The sequence below is a fragment of the Bufo bufo genome, chromosome 6, assembly GCF_905171765.1.
Source record: "Bufo bufo chromosome 6, aBufBuf1.1, whole genome shotgun sequence".
In the NCBI taxonomy this organism is placed as follows: domain Eukaryota; kingdom Metazoa; phylum Chordata; class Amphibia; order Anura; family Bufonidae; genus Bufo; species Bufo bufo.
In genome coordinates this window covers 337,571,154-337,592,673 of record NC_053394.1, presented here as the reverse complement: position 1 = coordinate 337,592,673, position 21,520 = coordinate 337,571,154, and the positions used below count along the sequence as shown (strand labels likewise).

At 44.7% G+C, this 21,520-nt stretch overlaps 1 protein-coding gene across 1 annotated transcript in view; it reads left to right on the top strand.

The window, feature by feature from the left end:
• TOP1 (DNA topoisomerase I) overlaps positions 1–21,520 on the top strand; it is a 36,485-nt gene that overhangs the window by 3,932 nt on the left and 11,033 nt on the right. The window contains exons 3-13 of the mRNA XM_040434698.1: positions 9,261–9,348; positions 11,944–12,400; positions 12,500–12,552; positions 14,981–15,076; positions 15,157–15,229; positions 15,309–15,400; positions 15,504–15,619; positions 17,389–17,510; positions 17,595–17,717; positions 18,122–18,309; positions 20,909–21,053. Of these exons, the coding sequence (XP_040290632.1) occupies positions 9,261–9,348; positions 11,944–12,400; positions 12,500–12,552; positions 14,981–15,076; positions 15,157–15,229; positions 15,309–15,400; positions 15,504–15,619; positions 17,389–17,510; positions 17,595–17,717; positions 18,122–18,309; positions 20,909–21,053 (1,553 nt within the window). The remainder of the gene's footprint in view (positions 1–9,260; positions 9,349–11,943; positions 12,401–12,499; positions 12,553–14,980; positions 15,077–15,156; positions 15,230–15,308; positions 15,401–15,503; positions 15,620–17,388; positions 17,511–17,594; positions 17,718–18,121; positions 18,310–20,908; positions 21,054–21,520) is intronic.

Below are 21,520 nucleotides of genomic sequence, written 5' to 3'. Positions count from 1 at the left end.
CAAGCGGATCCGTCCCCATTGACTTCTATTATAAGTCTGGACGGATCCGCTCGCCTCCGTACGGCCAGGCGGACACCCGAACGCTGCAAGCAGCGTTCAGGTGTCCGCTCACTGAGCGCTGGCAGGCGGATGCATTCTCAGTGGATCCGCCTCCACTGAGAATGCATTGGGGCCAGACGGATGCGTTCGGGGCCGCTCGTGAGCCCCTTCAAACGGAGCGGACACCCGAACGCTCGTGTGAAAGTAGCCTAACCTTGCTTACACCCGGCCGACGCTTAACGTGGTTATTTCCATTTTAACATGAAAGGCCAAGAAGAGAATACACCTGTAAGGTGTGCTGTTTGGGCACCGTATGGTCTGAGCGTGAGAAGTGACCTCATGGGCTTCTTATTAGGGTTGTTTCTTATCAGTTTTGTAATATAACATATGATTGTCACTATGTGTACCAGTGTTTATGTACCTTAGTCCTTTATAGACCAGGGTCTTATACTTCATGATTTGAGTAGACAGTCTCAAATAAGTTATGACCTATGTAGCCCAACCCTTCTGACCTAATGGTGGGAGAGCACTGGTGGGTTCAGAGCTGGACCCGGACATACTCAGAATTTCACCCAGGCAGCCCCCCTGACAAGAGCATCGGAGCAGTTCATGCTCCGATGGTCTCATTTGCCCTGCGCTGAATCGCGCAGGTTAAATGCATTTTGTGGAGTTCTGGTGACGTACTGGGCTCTCCTTCGAGCTGCCAGGCGGAGGCAGCTAGGGCAGCGCTAAAGCCTGCCCATCAGAGCCGGTGACATCACTGAACTGCTCCGATGCTCAAGTTGGGGGGGCTGCCTGGGTGAAATTATGGGGAGCTCTGAACCCGGACAACCTCTTTAAATTTCCTTAGCATGTATGTTCTCCTAAGCTTATGAGTAAAAACCATCTATGGCTTGAAACGTGCAAGCTGTTCTTAGGTTGTGTGCAATCATGTTTAAGATGTTTGGAATAAAGTAACTTTCCTTTAACTTACCTGATGCTCTGGAACAACTGCCGTTTTCTTCTCCCTGCGCCCATCTATACATGAGATCACAGCAGACAGTGAACAGAGTGCAACCTATCTATTTACCGGTAACTCTTTCTTGTTCTGTGCTTGGGGTCTGGTAGAGTAGCACTAGAGGTATCTACAGAACTTGTGCTTGGGGTCTGCTAAAGCAGCACTAGAGGTATCTACAGAACTTGTGCTCTGGGTCTGGAAGAGCAGCACTAGAGGTATCTACAGAACTTGTGCTCTGGGTCTGGAAGAGCAGTACTAGAGGTATCTACAGAACCTGTGCTCTGGGTCTGGTAGTGCAGCACTAGAGGTATCTACAGAACTTGTGCTCGGGGTCTGGTAGTTCTGCAGTTATAGTAAGGTGAGACTTCTGCTCAGTTTGCATCAGTTATGATGATTTCCACCATAAATGGAAACTCCAAACAGTGCTGGATCCATCACACAACGGACATTGATGGAGTCTGACGAGCCTCATTGGTGTGTAGCATCTTCAGATCCTGCCACTACTTCAGTTGCTTCAACAGAAGAAATACCACTGCAAGCAACGTTATTCTTCATGTCAAAAGCGGCAGAATCTGCAAAGAGCCTCCTGACCTCGCCTGTAGTGCAGATGTGAACGTGGCCTAACAGTAGTTGCCAGGGACACAGGAAAACTTTACATCCGCTATGAACATCAATAGGTTTGGTCTGAACCTACAAGAGAGAATAAAATGCAGTCCCCTAAAATAATATAAAGGGAATGGATCTCCTTATGTAGTCAGTGGACTCAATGTCTGAGCTGATCTATGGACTACAGTGGGACATCCTGTCATCAGAATGTGACTCCAAAACTGGAGTGCCATATGTAATCCGCATAGTGCCAGTTTTGGTCTTAACCATGTACATGAATGTGGTGGGAGGCCTGCCCCTGTGTGCTAAATTTCTGCATTAAACGCTTCCTTTTTTTCTACTTAATCCCATTTTTGCCCGTTCTGTCTGTTCCTTGGCATCGTCTCTGCTGTATATCTGCAGTAAGGAAGCAATCTTGAACACAGCAGGACTATGCTACCTTCTGAGGTGATCATGTTTCTGCAGTACTTTTATGGTTAGGGTGGAATTTCAAATGCGGACAACACACGTCAGTGAAACGGAAATGTGAACGAGGCCTAAGGGTTCTTAAATTGTAACCTGTTGTCTTATCGGGTAAGACCTGTCATTTTCACATGTGAGGAGTTCTGTAAAATAACACGTTCATCTCGCCAATAATATGCTGTGTGAATAACTCATAAGGGTAGATTCACACGCTGAAAACCTGTTCCATACACCAGACTAGGGTGGTCCCTGCAGTGTGTTTGTGGTTTTTTAGCAAGCCCTATCCAGACGAATGAAAGTCACAGAAATTTCTGCAACAAATCTCCTGCGTGTGAACGTTCCCTAAAAAGAGTTACTTATATCAGTGATGTGTATGGAGGTAAAGCGAGTCTAAGATCCGATAGCCACTGGTACCTACAGGACCATCACCAGACCACATGCCACCAGTTACAACTTATCACATCGCACGGTGCTGTCATATAGCAACCTGCATCTGGTGGTGGCACAGGGCATTTAATTCACCTATAACAGGCATGCTCAACCTGCTGCCCTCCATCTGTTGCAAAACTACAACTCCCAGCATGTCCGCATAGCCTACAGCAGGGCATTGTGGGAGTTGTAGTTTTACAACAGCTGGAAGGCCTGCAGGTTGAGCATGCCTAACCTATAATGAAAATATTCGGGAATTGCTCTGCACGTGGTTTACCAATAGACAAGCCCAACCTTTAGTTGCCTAATGTGAATGTTCATATTCATGCAAGGTGCGACTGTATCTGTTAATGTAGAGTAATTTAATTTGTGTATTAGCTGTCCTGTCACATCCCACTGTGTAGTCATACAATGACCTACACTGATCAGCCAGGCTGTTAAAAGCACTTGCCTAATCTGGTGGGACTCGAGGACTATACCAAAACAGCTCTGACCTATCAAGCCATGAACTCCTTGAGGCCTCTGAAGGTGTTCTCTGGTATTTAGCTTCAAGTTACCATCACATCCTTTCTCCTACAAATTGTGTAGCCATGGTTCATACTTTATGGGGGTTGTTTTTTTCCAGCATTTCTCATATACACTCAATTGGATTCAGATCTGGGGAATTTGGAGGCAAGGTCAACACTTTGAACTGTCATGTTCCTCAGACCATTTGTGAGCAATGCTGCATGGCCAGAGCTGAAAGAGGCCTCTGCCTTTAGGCAGTTCTGTTGCTTTGAAGGGGTATACTTGGTCGGTATAATATTTTAGGTAGGTGGTACGTCTCAATTCCATATGAATTCCGGAACCCAAGTTTTCCCAACAGAACGTTGCCCAGAGTATCTCGCTGTCTCCGCTGACTTTTCTACTCCTAATGCATTCTGGTCCCATCTCTCTCTGTAAGCGACATGCACTCACGGGGCCAGCCACTTGATGTAAAAGATGTGAGTCATCAGACCAGGCCACGTTAATCCATTGCTACATGGTCCAGTTCTGATGCCCATTGTAGGCACCTTCAGTGGTAGATGGGAACATTGACCAACTACGGATAATGTGCTGTGTGTTCTGAAGGAACTTTATCAGCATTTTATACTACAGTAGCTTCTTATGTAGGATCAAAGTAGACTGGCTAGCCTTCACTCCTCATGTGTCAGCGAGTCTTGGGCACCTGTGACCCTGCCACTTGTTCTTTCCTCAGACTGCTTTGGTAGGAACTAACCACAAGACCTGCCATTAGATATGCTCTGACCCAGTCTTCTACACTCCTTACATGTGTCCATATTTCCTCCAACATCAAGAACTGTTCACTTGCCTAATGTATCCTACCTTTTGACAAGTGCATATATTGCACGTTAATGTTAACTTCACTGGTCAGGTTTTAATGTTCCTGCAGATTGGAGTATGTTGCCAATTGGCAAAAATGTGAATAGAGTACACCACAAGGAGGCGTGTGTTTTTTGCAGTAGCCCTGCTGTATATGAAATATCAGTCAACAGCATCTTTCTGGGCAGTTAAAACTCCCAAGTCGGATACATTTGGCTTGCAGTGTGGACACCTGCCTCAGTACCCATGCAATGTTGTGTGCCTCATCCTTGGTTAGAAAGATGGCTTTGTTAGGTTTTTGTGTCCCTGGTCCCTCTAATAGTTGCACATATAAAAAAAAAAAAAAAGTCCTTCAGATTGCATTGGGATAGAATAGTGGAAGGATGTTAATTAACATATATTTCAAAACACAACTTTTCCATCGTCACTGCTCCAATCCTCCTCACTGTTGCAGCCATGAGATCCCCTTTTTGGCTGCAACAGTCCACGACTTCGCTGGAGCCAATCGCTGAACTCGGCAGTATAGAGCACATGCCAGCCGAGGCCAGTGATTGGCTGCAGCTCGGTGGGGAGGATCGGAGTAGCAGGGAGTGAAATAGGTCTGCGTTAGGCCTTGTGTCGGAACAGCCTGCCGAATTCTCTACTTCACTACCGGATCCGATTGACTGGAATGAGTGGGAATTTTTTGTTTGTTTTTTGACCTGCATTTATGCCAAATCTCCTCCTTTAGGCCACTTTCACACGGGCGAGAATTCCGCACGGTTGCAATGCGTGAGGTGAACGCATTGCACCCGCACTGAATCCAGACCCATTCACTTCAATGGGGCTGTGCAGATGAGCAGTGATTTTTCACGTATCACTTGTGCGCTGTGTGAAAATTGCAGCATGCTCTATATTGTTTTTTTTTTTTTTTTTCACGCATGGATGATAGGGATAAGCAACCCTGGACCCCATTAAAATCTATTCACTGTATTATTTTGTTACCTCCCCTCTGTACCCTTACTGATTTGATATTAGCCTGTACAGAGGGGAGGTAACAAGTTGGGGTGTACCTGCACAGACTTACTGTATCCAATCAGTGCTGTCATGGTCAGTCTGTGCAGGTACACGCCCCCAACTGGTTACCTCCCCTCTGTACCTTTACTGAAGGCTGATGACAATTAATTCATAACTTCTAGCAGGAATAATAGAGGAATGGGACAACACAGAGCCATAAGAATAGATGCTCCAGAATTATTACATGGGGTATACATGAAGCTATTAAAACAGACATGTTGGGAGTGGTGAAAGGTCCTCTTTAAAACAATTGGAGTGAATGACACTGGCACCAGTCCGGTGGTGGGGTTTATTGGGCAGCAAGCAAACAGTGGGCAAGCGTCAAGGTCTGAGCGATTTTTGACAAGTGACAAATTATGATGACTAGACAGCTGGGTCAGAACAGCCCAAACGACCAGTCTTGTGCAGTGTTCCTGTAGGCAGTGATTAGTACCTACTAAGTGATCAAGAGAAGACAACCGATTAAACCAGCGACACTATCATGGGCACCCAAGACTCCTTTTTGCATGTGGGGAGTGAGGTCTACCCACTTTGGTCTGGAGAGCTATTGAGGCACAAATTGCTGCACAAGAGACTACATAGCCGCACAGCGGTCAGCGCCCATGCTGACCACTGCTAAAGGCGCTTACGCTGGGAACATGTGCATCAGCTGGACCCTGCAGCAATAAATAGGGGTGGCCAGGTGTGTGCATGTGACTTGGGGAAGAGATGACACCAGGATAAGCAAGGAGAGGCCGTGTGAGGCTCTGGGCAATGTTCTGCCGGTCTTCATGTGGATGTGACTGACGTACTACCAAGCACACCCCTCTGACAGCGGTACTCCCTAGTGGCAGTGGCCACATTCAGCAGGATAAGGGTACATTCACAGGACCGTATTTTTTTACGCGTCCGTTCCGCATTTTGCGGATTAGAAGCGGACCCATTCATTCCTATGGGAATGAATAAAATGTGCGGACAACATTCAGTATGTTGTCCGCATCCGTGTGTCCGCATTTCTATTCCGCAAAAATATGAAGCATGTCCTACTATTGTCCGTACAGATCGGTCCGCAGCACCATTCAAGTCAATGGATCCACAAATTGCGGATAAAATACAGAATGGTTTCCGTATGTCATCTGTTTTTTGCGGATCCGTTTCCGTATTTTTGAAGGCCATAATTCTTTTTTTTTCTTCCGTTTTTTGCGGACCGTAAAAAACGGAAGACATACGGAAGTCATTTGTCCGCAAAATGTGGACACACGGTTCTGTTATTTGCGGACCGCAAATCGGAAAGGATTACACACGGTCGTGTGAATGTACCCTAATGCTTCTGCTGCACTGCAAAAAATTGTTCAGGAATGTTTTGAGGACCATGAAGTATTTGAGGTGCTGGCTTGGCCTCTGATCCATGGCAGTCCCACCTCTTCAGAAGCTGCTGCGTACAGCTGTGCCACACGACACCTTCAGAGGTGGAGTCCATGCCGTGTCAGCACTGAGGAGACCTACACAATATCAGGCAGGCAGTGTCCATCCAGTTCAGCCTGTTGTCCTGCAGTGTAGTTCCAGAGGAAGGAAAAAAAAAAACTTGTGAAGAAAAAGGGATTTTCTTCAGGAAAGAAAAATCCTTCCCGACTCCAATCAGAATAGGCTACTTTCACACTAGCGTTCGGGTGTCCACTTGTGAGCTCCGTTTGAAGGGGCTCACAAGCGGCCCCGAACGCATCAGAATGCATTAGGGCAGTATGGAGTGGACGCGGATCCGCTCAGAATGCATCAGTCTGGCAGCGTTCAGCCTCCGCTCAGCAGGCGGACACCTGAACGCTACTTGCAGCGTTCGGGTGTCCGCCTGGCCGTGCGGAGGCAAACGGATCCGTCCAGACTTACAATGTAAGTCAATGGGGACGGATCCGTTTGAATTTGACACCATATGGCTCAATTTTCAAACTGATCCGTCCCCCATTGACTTTCAATGTAAAGTCTGGACGGATCCGTCTGAAGCTACTTTCACACTTAGAAATTTTTCTACAATATAATGCAGACGGATCCCAAGTCTGCATTATAGGAGCGGATCCGTCTGTGCAGACACCAGAGGGACCCGCTCTGAACGGTAGTGTGAAAGTAGCCTAACTCCCTGGATCAACGACCCCCCTCTAGTAGCTATAGCTTGTAATATTATTACACTCCAGAAATACATCCAGGCCCCTCTTGAACTCTTTTATTGTACTCACCATCACAACCTCCTCAGGCAGAGAGTTCTATAGTCTCACTGCTCTTACCGTAAAGAATCCTCTTCTATGTTTGTGTACAAACCTTCTTTCCTCCAGACGCAGAGGATGTCCCCTCGTCACAGTCCTGGGGATAAATAGATTAGATCTCCCCTCAGTCGTCTTATTTTCTAAAGTGAATAACGCCAAGTATGATCCTTCTGGGTACTGTAGTCCATCCATTCCTGTTATTACTTTATGGATTGTGGAATCTGATCCGATATTTCCAGTGTCTCAACCATAAAGTCCGTTCTCTTGCTTTATTAGAGTTTCTTGAACCAAAACCTTACCATTTGGTGTAGAAACATCCATGGAGTGACAATACATAAACCAGTGACAATACTGAGCAGTCACTGTTAGGACTGTAGAAATAGTTGCCCAGAAGGGTTTTTGGTTGGCCGCCTCTTATGCGACACAGCTATGTAAACTAGTATTCTCTGCGGACATAGTGACTGTAGAGCTGGTCATGGTGTCTACTCTACATGTTTGCGTTCTTCACAGCTTGTGTGTGTGTGTGACAGAAGCCCTCTAAACCAGGGATCAGCAACCTTCACTCCAGCTGTTGTGAAACTACAGTTCCCAGCATGCTCTATTCACTTCTATGAGTTCTTTAGAAGAGCAGAGCAAATATGCATGCTGGGAGTTGTAGTCTCATAACAGCTGGAGTGCCGTAAGTTTTATATTTTTCCTTTCATGTAGTCACATGGGGCTTATTTTCTGCAGGACAAGTTGTATTTTCTGATGGCACCATTTAATATTCCATACAATGTATTAGGAAGCCGGAAAAAGGGCTTGATATTATATTTATTATTTTACATGCAGAATACTGGTAAATTTCAGGGGCTCGTTCCCACAGCAGAAGTTTAGAAGTGTAAATCAAATATTTTAGGTTCTATTTATTATAAACGGTGATGAGCAGGGTGGTGTAGTGGTGATAGCTGATCAGTCCTCACCTCTCCTGTGGCTTCCCCTGCCCCTGGAAGAACAGAGGAGGAAGTTGCCTGCAGTCATCTCAGAACTGTTAGGCCCCTTTCACACGAGCGAGTTTTCCACGCGGTTGCAATGCGTGATGCGAACGCATTTCACCCGCACGGAATCTGGACCCGTTCATTTCAATGGGGCTGTGTACATGTTCGTTGGTTTTCACGCATCACTTGTGCGTTGCGTGAAAATCGCAGCATGTTGTATATTCTGCCATTTTTCACGCCACGCTGGTCCCATAGAAGTGAATGGAGCTGCGTGAAAATCCCATCCGCAAGAAAGTGTGGATGCGATGCATTTTTCACGGATGCTTGCTTGCTAAGAGATGTTGTTTGTATACCTTCAGTTTTTTATCAAACGCATTAAATCGCATTGCACCCACACGATAAAAACTGAACGCGATCGCAGACTAAACTGAACTTGCTTGCGAAATCGCGCATTTTTCACTGAACGCATACACAACGCATCCGGACCTAATCTGCACGCGCTTATCTGCAAGGGGCCTTAGGCTGCTTTCACACTGGCGTTTTGGCTTTCCGTTTGAGATCCGTTCAGGGCTACCCATTTACTTCAGTGGGGCCACAAAAGATGCGGGCAGCACTTTTTTTGTGCTGTCTGCTTCTACACGTCTGTTCAGTGGCCCTGCAAAAAAAACAAAAACAGAACATGACCTATTCTTGTCCAGATCACGGACAACTATTGGACTGCTCTATTGAGGGCCGGAAGTTCCGCGAAATGTACACGGCCGGCATCCATGTTTTGTGGATCCACAAAACGGACACAGTCATGTGCATGAGGCCAAACCCCTTTATGTTACAGACACCTAAGCGGACCAATATTCTCTTTTATTGTGCCTAGGGTCTTGCAATGTAACCTCGATGTGTAGGCCACATATTGACCTGATGGGTTTCTTTATGACCATTCACACACTGCAGCCATTTCTTCATTCTTGGCTCACAGGGATGTCCATGTAAAAATCTAGTCTTGGGTTGCATGCCAAAGCTTCTTTGACCCCATAATGTCACGGCAGTATAGTGGACCCATAAGGACATCTTAGAGTTGTAGAACTTCCTCTTTTCTTCCAGATTCTCATAAACGTAAGAAAGACAAGGAGCATCGTCACAAAGAACACAAGAAGGACAAAGATCGTGAGAAGTCTAAGCACAACAACAGGTTAGTAGACAACTTCGACAGGTCGTCAGCACTGAGCGTCTTTCGCCACTTTCTACTTATCTGCCACTGTTTTATCACGACGAGCCTTCTTCAGCCTGGTTATCATGGCAACAACTTGACGACAACTTAGAGAAGTCTTTGCAGCTCCCTATGGGCTTGTCACGTATGAGAAGTGTAATGTATGTAGTGTCTGATGCTTATTCGCTCCACCCGAACTTTCCTGCAGAATAAATTTCTCCTAAATACTAAAACCTAACTTATTATATCTGTGTAAAATATTGCCCTCAAAAGGGTATCTCTACAATTCAGACACAACCGTATTGTTTGCATCATGTCAAGATGAAGGGCACAGCCCCAGCACTATCTTATACAGTCATGCTTAGGTTTTGAGTTCAAACCTTCATTCTATTCTGTGAAGTGCTATGGGAGCAGGAGCTTGGCTCTTAGTCGAGCATCTGCTAGAGTTGGTACAAGGAACTTGTGCCACATTTATGCTAGAGTAAGCGCTGTAAAAAGCTGGCGCTCTACCACTAAGCCCATTAGTGACTGCTGTAAAGGTGTATTGGTGGTCCTAAAGGGGTTAAAATGTGGTAACTGGAAGGAGAGTAAAGAAGGTGTTTTTAGAGTTAAAAATTTGGGGAGAGTGGGTGCCAACTGCAAGGAGGCCGTTGAAATAATAAATTTAAACTCCCAGTCCAGTACCACCACTCGTTGTCTCTTCTGCGGGCTGCACCATGGAAGCGATGTTTTGGTTACAGTGGTGACCTGCTGTATGGCTGCAGCGGTCACGTGCGGTAAACGCTAGACTTTGCAGTCTCATGCTGTACACCACTGAGGATGGAGATTGGCTACAGAAGTATACAGGCATGTCATCTCTGCAGCCAAAACATTGCCAGAGGACTGAGGTGGTGGATTAGTGGGGGCTCAGGAAGGTGGGTTTAAAAAAAAAAAAATTTTTAAATCATTTTAACAGCCCTTCTGCAGTTTGGCCCCAAAAAAGGTCAACAGACAACCCCTTTAATTTTTGCTATGTGTATTTAATCCAGTGTTATTTCTGTACATAATAAAGTATCTGCCCGCCATCTAATATATAATGCTGAGTGTATGTATGTCCGTTAAAGGAATCCGCACAGTCTCATTTACAATCACAAAATTTGGCACACAGGTACATCAGGTGTCCGGGGAGGTTTTAGACCGTGTCTTGGCTCTCTAGGATGTACCGTTCCTGAGATATTCCCAAAAAACAATAGAAGCTTGGTCATATGACCCTTATCAGCCAATAGAAGCTCGCAGCCCGTTAGCCTCCACATACAGTTTTACTCCAGGTTTCCATAACAACCCAGCCATTTTTCTTCACTGCTGTAGGAGAGCTTTAAAATAAATCTGACACCAGGATCATCGCTATTGAAGTAAAGCCATGGCCTAATAGCACTTAGTACCTTATTTCAAGATGTGCCTTTGTTCCAGCAATAGATGTTTTTATCCTCTGAAAGTCCAGTTTATTTGGTATGCAAATGATCCAGTAAGGTGCCCAGAGGGGCGTCACTCTTGCAGGAAGGAGCCCAGACACGCTCCCTGCCACAATGTGTCCCTCAAAAGACAAACTTAAAACCCCGCCCACAGGTCCTGCTAAGCCATGCCCCTGATCCAGTTAGGCCACTGCAGGGGTGGGAGGGACGGTGACTTTCTCCCTGCAGCTCACACTCAGATAGCACAGTGCTGCTGTCTTAAGCCTCATGCACACGTCCGTGGAACACCATGAGATACCGGCCTGGATTCCTGCTGATGCTGCCACCCTGCCTGTTTTGTCAAAATAGCGCTCCTACCCGGCGCTGTGCCCCCTGGTATTTTCTCCGCTCAGTATGCAAATATTGAGCATCGGAGCAATGGGGAGGAGACGCAGTCTCTCTGTTGGCGTCTCCTTCTCCCTGGCTGTAGCGCTTGTCCAATGGCCGCGCAGAGAGTCACAGCCAGGGAGGTTTTTTTTTTTTCTCCCTGGCTGTGACACTCTGTGCTGCGATTTGACAGGGGAGGAGGAGACGCCCACATTCTGTCAGCTTCAGGGGTGGGAGGGACGGTGACTTTCTCTCTGCAGTTCACACTCAGACAGCACAGTGCTGCTGGCATCCTTGTGTCCATCCAGGCCCTGCGGGAGTCTGAAAGCCAGACTGTCAGGCCTAAAACTGGACCTCTGGCCACCCTAGGGGCAGGCTGCTGTGGAGGTCAGTTAGGGGGATGGTCCGCTATGGAGGTCGGTGTTAAGGGGCAGATTGCTGTAAAGGCCACTGTTAAGGGAGCGGTCCCCTGTGGAGGTCACTGTCAAGGGGGTGGTGTGCTGTGAAACTCGCTGTTAAAGGGGAAGGTTGCTGTAAAGGTCAAAGTTAAGGGGGCAGGCTGCTGTTGAGGTCCAATTTCAATGGATGGTGCACTGGGGGGGGGGGGGTCAGTGTTAAGGGGTGTCGGGCTGTAAATGTCACTGTTATAGTGGATAGTGTATCTTTTAACGACACACAAACATTAAATGAAATAGATTAAATATACCCGATTGAAGCTGGGTCCTTCAGCTAGTAGTTTATATAAGTCTTTTGCCCTCAGCTTACACAAAGATCCCTCTGAAAAGAAACACAAGGACAAACACAAAGATGGGGAGAAACATCGAGAGAAGGACGGTGAAAAGCATAGAGACAAAGATGGAGAGAAGCATCGCGAGAAAGATGGGGAAAAGCATAGAGAAAAAGATGGGGAGAAACATCGCGAGAAAGATGGGGAAAAGCATAGAGAAAAAGATGGGGAGAAACATCGCGACAAGGATGGAGAAAAACATAAAGAAAAGGACGGTGAAAAACATCGAGAGAAGGACGGTGAGAAACATGCTGAAAAACATCGAGAGAAGGACGGAGAGAAACATCGTGAAAAGGACGGAGAGAAACATCGCGAGAAGGACGGAGAGAAACATGGAGAGAAACATCGCGAGAAGGACGGGGAGAAGCGCAGAGATGGAGAAAAACATAAAGAGAAACATCGGGATAAAGAGAAGAGAAAGGAGGAAAAGGTTTGTTAGATGACTAATGTTTAGACTATTGGTAATTGTTGGCCATGAGATCTCCCCTCTCTGTGGGTTTTCGGTTAAAACGTCTATTTTGTCTTGCAGCTAAAATCTTCCAGTGATGGTGTCAAAGTAAAAAAAGAAAATGGCTTCTCCAGGTATGCTGACAACTTGGGCATGCATGAAGGGATCTATGTAGGCTTTGTGGCTTAAAAACTGAAAGTCAAATTATTTCAAAAAGTTCCTCAAAGCCTCTAAATGTGCTAAGTTGAAACATCTATCCTCGTCACAAAGCGTCCCCACTCCAGTGCTCACTTTACAGGACTGCAGTGATGTCCTCGGTATACGTCACATGATGTACACCACTGAGGTCAATGATTGCCTGCAGCAGTCTCGTGCAGTATCGTGCATAATTGCTGAAGTCATAAAAACAAATGCCAGCAGGGAGTACCAAAGTGGCTGCGCTGGAGTGTTTTTTTTTTTTCAGCACATTAGGGGCGTCATTTCGCTCCATCAGGCACCAGGACCTTGGTGCACCTTTGCGTGAGGCAAATGGTGGCCACACCAGATACTGACTGGTTTTCTGCCCCCCCCCCCTCCCAAGGCAAAACTGCACATTTCAGAGTGGCCTTTTATTGTGGGCAGTCTAAGGCACACCTGTGCAATATTCATGCTGTCTAATCAGCACCTTGATATGCCACACCTGTGAGGTGGGATGGATGATCTCGGAAAAGGAGAAGTTCTCACTAACACAGATTTGTGAACAATATTTCAGAGTAATGGGTCTTTTGTGTATGTAGAAAATGTTTCAGATCTTTGAGTTCAGCTCATGCAAAATGGGAGCAAAACCGAAAGTGTTGCGTTTAAATTTTCGATATCTATATACAGGTCCTTCTCAAAAAATTAGCATATTGTGATAAAGTTCATTATTTTCTGTAATGTACTGATAAACATTAGACTTTCATATATTTTAGATTCATTACACACAACTGAAGTAGTTCAAGCCTTTTCTTGTTTTAATATTGATGATTTTGGCATACAGCTCATGAAAACCCCAAATTCCTATCTCAAAAAATTAGCATATCATGAAAAGGTTCTCTAAACGAGCTATTAACCTAATCATCTGAATCAACTAACTCTAAACACCTGCAAAAGATTCCTGAGGCTTTTAAAAACTCCCAGCCTGGTTCATTACTCAAAACCGCAATCATGGGTAAGACTGCCGACCTGACTGCTGTCCAGAAGGCCATCATTGACACCCTCAAGCAAGAGGGTAAAACACAAAGAAATTTCTGAACGAATAGGCTGTTCCCAGAGTGCTGTATCAAGGCACCTCAGTGGGAAGTCTGTGGGAAGGAAAAAGTGTGGCAGAAAACGCTGCACAACGAGAAGGGGTGACCGGACCCTGAGGAAGATTGTGGAGAAGGACCGACTTCAGACCTTGGGGGACCTGCGGAAGCAGTGGACTGAGTCTGGAGTAGAAACATCCAGAGCCACCGTGTACAGGCGTGTGCAGGAAATGGGCTACAGGTGCTGCATTCCCCAGGTCAAGCCACTTTTGAACCAGAAACAGCGGCAGAAGCGCCTGACCTGGGCTACAGAGAAGCAGCACTGGACTGTTGCTCAGTGGTCCAAAGTACTTTTTTTCGGATGAAAGCAAATTTTGCATGTCATTCGGAAATCAAGGTGCCAGAGTCTGGAGGAAGACTGGGGAGAGGGAAATGCCAAAATGCCTGAAGTGTCAAGTACCCACAGTCAGTGATGGTCTGGGGTGCCATGTTAGCTGCTGGTGTTGGTCCACTATGTTTTATCAAGGTCAGGGTCAATGCAGCTAGCCATCAGGAGATTTTGGAGCACTTCATACTTCCATCTGATGAAAAGCTTTATGGAGATGAAGATTTCATTTTTCAGCACGACCTGGCACCTGCTCACAGTGCCAAAACCACTGGTAAATGGTTTACTGACCATGGTATTACTGTGCTCAATTGGCCTGCCAACTCTCCTGACCTGAACCCCTTAGAGAATCTGTGGGATATTGGGAAGAGAAAGTTGAGAGACGCAAGACCCAACACTCTGGATGAGCTTAAGGCCGCTATCGAAGCATCCTGGGCCTCCATAACACCTCAGCAGTGCCACAGGCTGATTGCCTCCATGCCACGCCGCATTGAAGCCGTCATTTCTGCAAAAGGATTCCCGGCCAAGTATTGAGTGCATAACTGAACTTAATTATTTGAAGGTTGACTTTTTTTGTATTAAAAACACTTCTTTTATTGGTCGGATGAAATATGCTAATTTTTTGAGATAGGAATTTTGGGTTTTCATGAGCTGTATGCCAAAATCATCAATATTAAAACAAGAAAAGGCTTGAACTACTTCAGTTGTGTGTAATGAATCTAAAATATATGAAAGTCTAATGTTTATCAGTACATTACAGAAAATAATGAACTTTATCACAATATGCTAATTTTTTTAGAAGGACCTGTAGATGGAGAGAGATCATAAAGCTGAAGAGATGTCTCTTGTGTGTTTTAGGAGAGTAATTTTACCACCATGCTTTACCCTACTGTAACCTGCTTTCTTTCCCAGTCCTCCCCATATTAAGAATGAGCCAGAAGATGACGGCTACACTTTGTCTCCTAAGGATCAGAACAAGGCACTGAAGAGATCGAGGGATGACGAAGAGTATGTGGGGAGAAGGGAGAGCACTGTCGTGTAGGTATACGCAAACTGCCATTCTCTAAACCACTCGTCTCTCTTTGCAGCTCTGACTACAAGCCCAAAAAAATCAAAACGGAAGATGTTAAAAAAGCCAAAAAACGAAAACAAGAAGAGCAGGTAAATGACCTGGATATCTTTTTTGATAAGGATTTTTAAGGATGGACTATGACTTAATGCTCCTTTATGGCACTTTTAGGATTTCAAAATTAAGAAGCCAAAGGGCAAAGGCCAAGAGGGAGAAGTCAAAAAGAAAAAAGTGAAGAAGGAAGAAGAGGAAAAATGGAAATGGTAAGCGTGGGACCTGATTTCTGCATTTTCAATGTCGGCTGGTCGGAGTATTCCTTGCTGGCACTTCATGTGCTCTGCTCATGGGCTGATTTATTTCTCACAGGTGGGAAGAAGAGCGTCATACTGATGGTGTCAAATGGAAATTCCTGGAACACAAAGGCCCTGTATTTGCACCGCCCTATGAGCCTCTCCCAGAAAATGTGAAATTTCATTATGATGGTAATGATTGTTCTCAGAAACATAGAATGTGTCGGCAGATAAGAACCATTTGGCCCATCTAGTCTGCCCAATATACTGAGTACTATGGATATTGGGCAGACTTGTGTATTTGCATTGCTCATTATAGTGCTTTTTCCAGGTGCAGGGCTTTTGGGGAACATCTTATATTCTCATTGATTCTCCAACTTCACTATTTTGCTGATGTCTGTTAAAGGAGTTGTCACTTCAGCAAGTGGCATTTATCATGTAGAGAAAGTTACTACGCGGAACTTACTAATGTATTGTGATTCTCCATATTGCCTCCTTTGCCTGCATTCATTTTTCCATCATATTATCCTCTGTTCGTTTCCATGGTTACAACCACCTTGCAATCCATCAGTGGTGGCCATGCTTGCACACTATAGGAAAATGTGCCGGCCTCACTGGTCAGAGCTCACATAGGCTGGGGCTTTTTTTTTTATATATAGTGTGCAAGCACAGCCACCACTGACTGATTGCAGGGTGGTCGTAACCATGGAAACTAGCAGTGTATAATGTGATGGAAAAATGAATCTACCCAGGAAAGAAAGCAATATGGACAATCACAATACATTAGTAAGTGGCTTGTATTAGTTTTCCCTACATAATAAATGCTGTTTGCTGAAGTGAGACAACCCCCTTTAAGGGTGTAAAGGATATATTGATCTATGAATGTCCTTTTTGTATAAAAATGTATCATGATTGGTTATAAAGGGATTGTCCAACTAAAAAGTTAAATTAATCAGAGGGTTACAAAATCCCAGACCAAAGGTGAGTATATGTGGCGTCCAATCACATAACTGCTGCAGCCAGTCCCTGGCTTCTGCAGTAATGTTTTGAACTTTCATGCAGTCCTCTTCACACCATGTCTATTTTATTTTCCTTTTAAATGGGTATTCCCATCTAGGACATTAATAGCATATTGTTAGTATATGCCATCAGTGTCAGGTTCGGTTCCCACTTTTGGGGACCCCTGGCAGCTGATGGGTGTCGTGGCACATGGAAACTTGCATAGCTATGTACACTGTGTAGTGGCCAGAATTGTACTGCAAGCTCCGCCCCATTTGGCCGCTTTCAGACGTGTGTCACGCTCCTCCTGACTTGCAGCATGTCAGCAGAAACTTCCTGCAATGCTGGGGTCACAGCATTATATTGATTTATGATGCTTACAATTTTGGAATGTATTGGATAACACGGACTGCATTATGTCCGTGTTATCCAATACATTCCAGAACTTTAAGGGTTACATAGGATCATAAAACAATATAATGTTATGTGACCCCGGCAGTGCTGGAAGTTCAGGATGGGTGCTGCGCTGCGAGTCCAGAGCATGACATTTGCTCGTCTGAAAGTGGCCTTAGGCTAATATGACTGGACAGTCAGGAGGCAACTTGAAGATGATGTAAAGGGAAAAAGAACTCCTAGTGTCTATTGCTAGTCTTCACTCAGCTGCAGTACCCCGGCACGGCCACTACTCGGAGGACAGAGCTTTCTGCTTCTAACTTCCTCCACTGGCAGCTGCCGTAAACAGCTGGTTGATGGAGGTGTTAGACGCCCATTCTGCTATTGATGACCTTATCTGAGGATACGTCATCTATCTAAACAAAAAGTGAAATGGAATTCAAAGGTGAAAATTTTGTTTATAAGTCATGCTACTTTAGGTTTTGTCCCCCTTTAGAGCCTTGAATGTTTGTTTTTTCTTTTGGTTTTTGAATAAAAATGAAGAAAAGTTATTTTTTTATTGACCACAGGTAAAACCGTGAAGCTCAGTCCCAAAGCTGAAGAGGTAGCCACTTTCTTTGCAAAAATGTTGGATCACGAGTACACTACCAAGGACATCTTCAGGAAAAACTTCTTTAAAGACTGGAAGAAGGTATTTTAATGTTGACACTAATTTTTTTTTAGTTTTTCATTAATCCGTTCTGGCTAGAGTTTTAACAAAACCAAATTTTCTTAGGAAATGACTTCTGATGAACGAAATCTCATAACCAACCTAAACAAGTGTGACTTTAATGAGATGAGCCTGTACTTCAAAGCTCAGTCTGAGGCCAGGAAACAAATGACCAAGGAGGAGAAACAGGTATTATGACATGGTGCTCTCGCCCTTCAGGCTTCACCTCCCCCTCCTCTGCATGTAGGAAATGTGACGGGTATTCTAATATCCACACAGGGATCCCTTTACACCTTAAAGGGGTTATCCAATACTATAAAAATGGGCCCCTCACACTGAATATACTTACCCGGCTCCCTGTGCCGCTCCTGGTCTCCTAGCGTCACCCGTGATGCTATGGAGGCTCGTCCCCGCCTGCCATTGGCGGCTGCTTCCCCGACACCGGATGTTTTCATCAGCGCACAGGGAGAAGCAGCAGCGGTGGTGCTGGACCAGGAGCGGTGCAAGCATGACAGATGGGACCATGTACTATAACTTTTTTATTTATTATTGTCCTTATGGACTGTGCACTTTTCTTCCCATTTGTCTTGCAGAAAATCAAAGAGGAGAACGAGCGATTGGTTGCAGAATACGGTTTTTGTATGATGGACAAACATAAAGAAAGGATTGCAAACTTCAGAATAGAACCTCCTGGCTTGTTTAGAGGAAGAGGAAACCATCCAAAAATGGGCAAGCTAAAGAGGAGAATCATGCCTGAGAACATCATCATTAACTGCAGCAAGTACGTAGTGGAGACTGAGGGAGCATGTCGACTGGTGCACAGTGCTGGGGAACACCAGTTTGTGTGGCGTGGCCTCTGTGTCTGTGCCGCCAAAGATAGGACCTGTCCTATTCTCTGCCACAAACTGCAATGCAAGGTGCCCAAGGCCGGTGTCTGTTTTGCAGGTGCACAGTTTGAGGTCCACAAAATGGACATGGTTGTGTGAATGGACTCTAAGGGTTAGACAAGTGTAATGTGTGGTGCTCCCACTGATGTTCAGCTTGTCTTGCTACTGCTTTCTGAACTAATTCCTTTCTGATTGATGAAGCACAGTGTAAAAGGTTTCCAGAACATTGAGGTTCAGTGCGTCTGAGTTTCTTTGGCGGTATTAGTGGAGAAGGCTTCTTGACACATACAGTGGATATAAAAAGTCTACACACCCCTGTTAAAATGTCAGGTTTCTGTGATGTAAAAAATGAGACCAAGATAAATCATTCCAGAACTTTTTCCACCTTTAATGTGACCTATAAACTGTACCACTCAATTGAAAAACAAACATATTTTTTAGAGGGAAGAAAAAAAATATAAAAATATAATATGGTTGCATAAGTGTGCACATCCTTAAACTAATACTTTGTTGACGCACCTTTTGATTTTATTACAGCACTCAGTCTTTTTGGATATGAGTATCAGCATGGCACATTTTGACTTGGCAAGATTTGCCCACTCTTTGCACAAACACTCCAAATCTGTCAGATTGCGAGGGCATCTCCTGTGCACAGCCCTCTTCAGATCACCCCACAGATTTTCGGATTCTGGCTGGGCCATTCCAAAACTTTAATCTTCTGGTGAAGCCATTCCTTTGTTGATTTGGATGTATGCTTTGGGTCGTTGTCATGCTGAAAGATGAAGTTCCTCTTCATGTTCAGCTTTCTAACAGAAGCCTGAAGGTTTTCTGCCAGTATTGACTGGTATTTGGAACTGTTCATAATTCCCTCTAGCTTAACTAAGGCCCCAGTTCCAGCTGAAGAAAAACAGCCCCAAAGCATGATGCTGCCACCACCATGCTTCACTGTGGGTATGGTGTTCTTTTGGTGATGTGCAGTGTTGTTTTTGCGCCAAACATATCTTTTGGAATTATGGCCAAAAAGTTCCACCTTGGTTTCATCAGACTATAACACCTTTTCCCACATGCTTTTGGGAGACTTCAGATGTGTTTTTACAAAATGTAACCTGGCTTGGATGTTTTTCTTCGTAAGAAAAGGCTTTCGTCTTGCCACTCTACCCCATAGCCCCGACATATGAAGAATACGGGAGATTGTTGTCACATGTACCACACAGCCAGTACTTGCCAGATATTCCTGAAGCTCCTTTAATGTTGCTGTAGGCCTCTTGGTAGCCTCCCAGACCAGTTTTCTTCTCTTCTTTTCATCAATTTTGGAGGGACGTCCAGTTCTTGGTAATGTCACTGTTGTGCCATATTTTCTCCACTTGATGATGACTGTCTTCACTGTGTTCCATGGTATATCTAATGCCTTGGAAATTCTTTTGTACCCTTCTCCTGACTGATACCTTTTAACAATGAGATCCCTCTGATGCTTTGGAAGCTCTCTGTGGACCATGGCTTTTGCTGTAGGATGCGACTAAGAACATTTCAGGAAAGACCAACTAGAGCAGCTGAACTTTATTTGGGGTTAATCGGAGGCACTTATAATGATGGCAGGTGTATGCTGACTCCTATTTAACAGGATTTTGGATGTGATTGCTTAATTCTGAACACAGCTACATCCCCAGTTATAAGAGGGTGTGCACACTTGTGCAACCACATTATTTTTTTTTGTTTGTTTTTCTTCCCTCCACCTAAAAGATTTCAGTTTGTTTTTCAATTGAGTGGTACAATTTATAGGTCACATTAAGGGTCCATTCACACGTCCGTAAGTGTTTTGCGGATCCACACATCACAGACACTATAATAGAAAATGCCTTTTCTGGTCCGCAATCGCGGACAAGAATAGGACATGTTCTATTTTTTCCAGGAACGAAATTGCGGATCCTGAAAAAACGGATCCCGAAAAAACGGATGCGGATCTCGAAAATGCGGATCCAGGAAATGTGGATTTGCATCCGTTCCAGCACCATTGAAAGTGAATGGGTCCGCAAATTGAGGAATGAATTCGGACCCAAATGACGGACGTGTGAATGGACCCTTAAGGTGGAAAAAGTTCTGAAATGATTTATCTTTGTCTCATTTGTTTACATCACAGAAACCTGACCTTTTAACAGGGATGTGTAGACTTTTTATATCCACTGTAACTCTGGCCGAAAGGTGCAATTGTATGCTACTGTATAGATGTACAGTGACCTGCATTGCCCATAGTCCATTGTAAGAGGGGGAAACAAAATGTATATATGCATACACTGCATTTTTTTTTTTTTTTTTGTGGTGGCATGCTATATAGGGAACTGTCTGCTGCACTCTTCTGTAAAGTTGGGGGGAAAATTCATGCCAGGAGCTTTCTTGGTGTATAGTCCAAAAGTTGGGCTGAGATGCGATGTGCCGTGACTTGTTCTCGGAGAGGTTTTAATAGATTGGTGTTAAAGTTTCAAATTTCTTATTTAGAGACTCCAAAATCCCTTCTCCCCCTTCTGGCCACAAGTGGAAAGAGGTTCGATATGACAACAAGGTCACCTGGTTAGTGTCCTGGACAGAAAACATTCAGGGATCCATTAAATATATAATGCTGAACCCCAGTTCCCGCATTAAGGTAAAGTTTGTAGTGTTTTTTTTTTTTTTTTTTTTTTTTTTTTTTTTTTTGTTTTGTTTTTTATAGAAGTGTCTTCCGTATAGAATATGGGGGTCTTATTGTGTACTATGTGGCTATATAAATGTAACCCTTGCTAATTTCTGTTACATTATATGGACAAAAGTATTACATGTCTCAATCACTGAATTTAGGCACTTCCTTCAACCCCACTGGCACAAGTGTATGGAATCCAGCTCCTAGCCGTGCAGTCTCTTTGCAAACCAGAATGGCATGTTCTAAAAAGCTCACTAAACTGCAGCCTAAGGCTACATTCACACGACCGTATGTGTTTTGCGGTCCGCAAATTGCTGATCCGAAAAAAAACAAAAACGGATGACATCCGTATGCTATTCGTTCTTGTTTTATTTGCGGATCTATTGTAACAATGCCTAAATCGGACAAGAATAGGACATGTTTTTTTTTTTTTT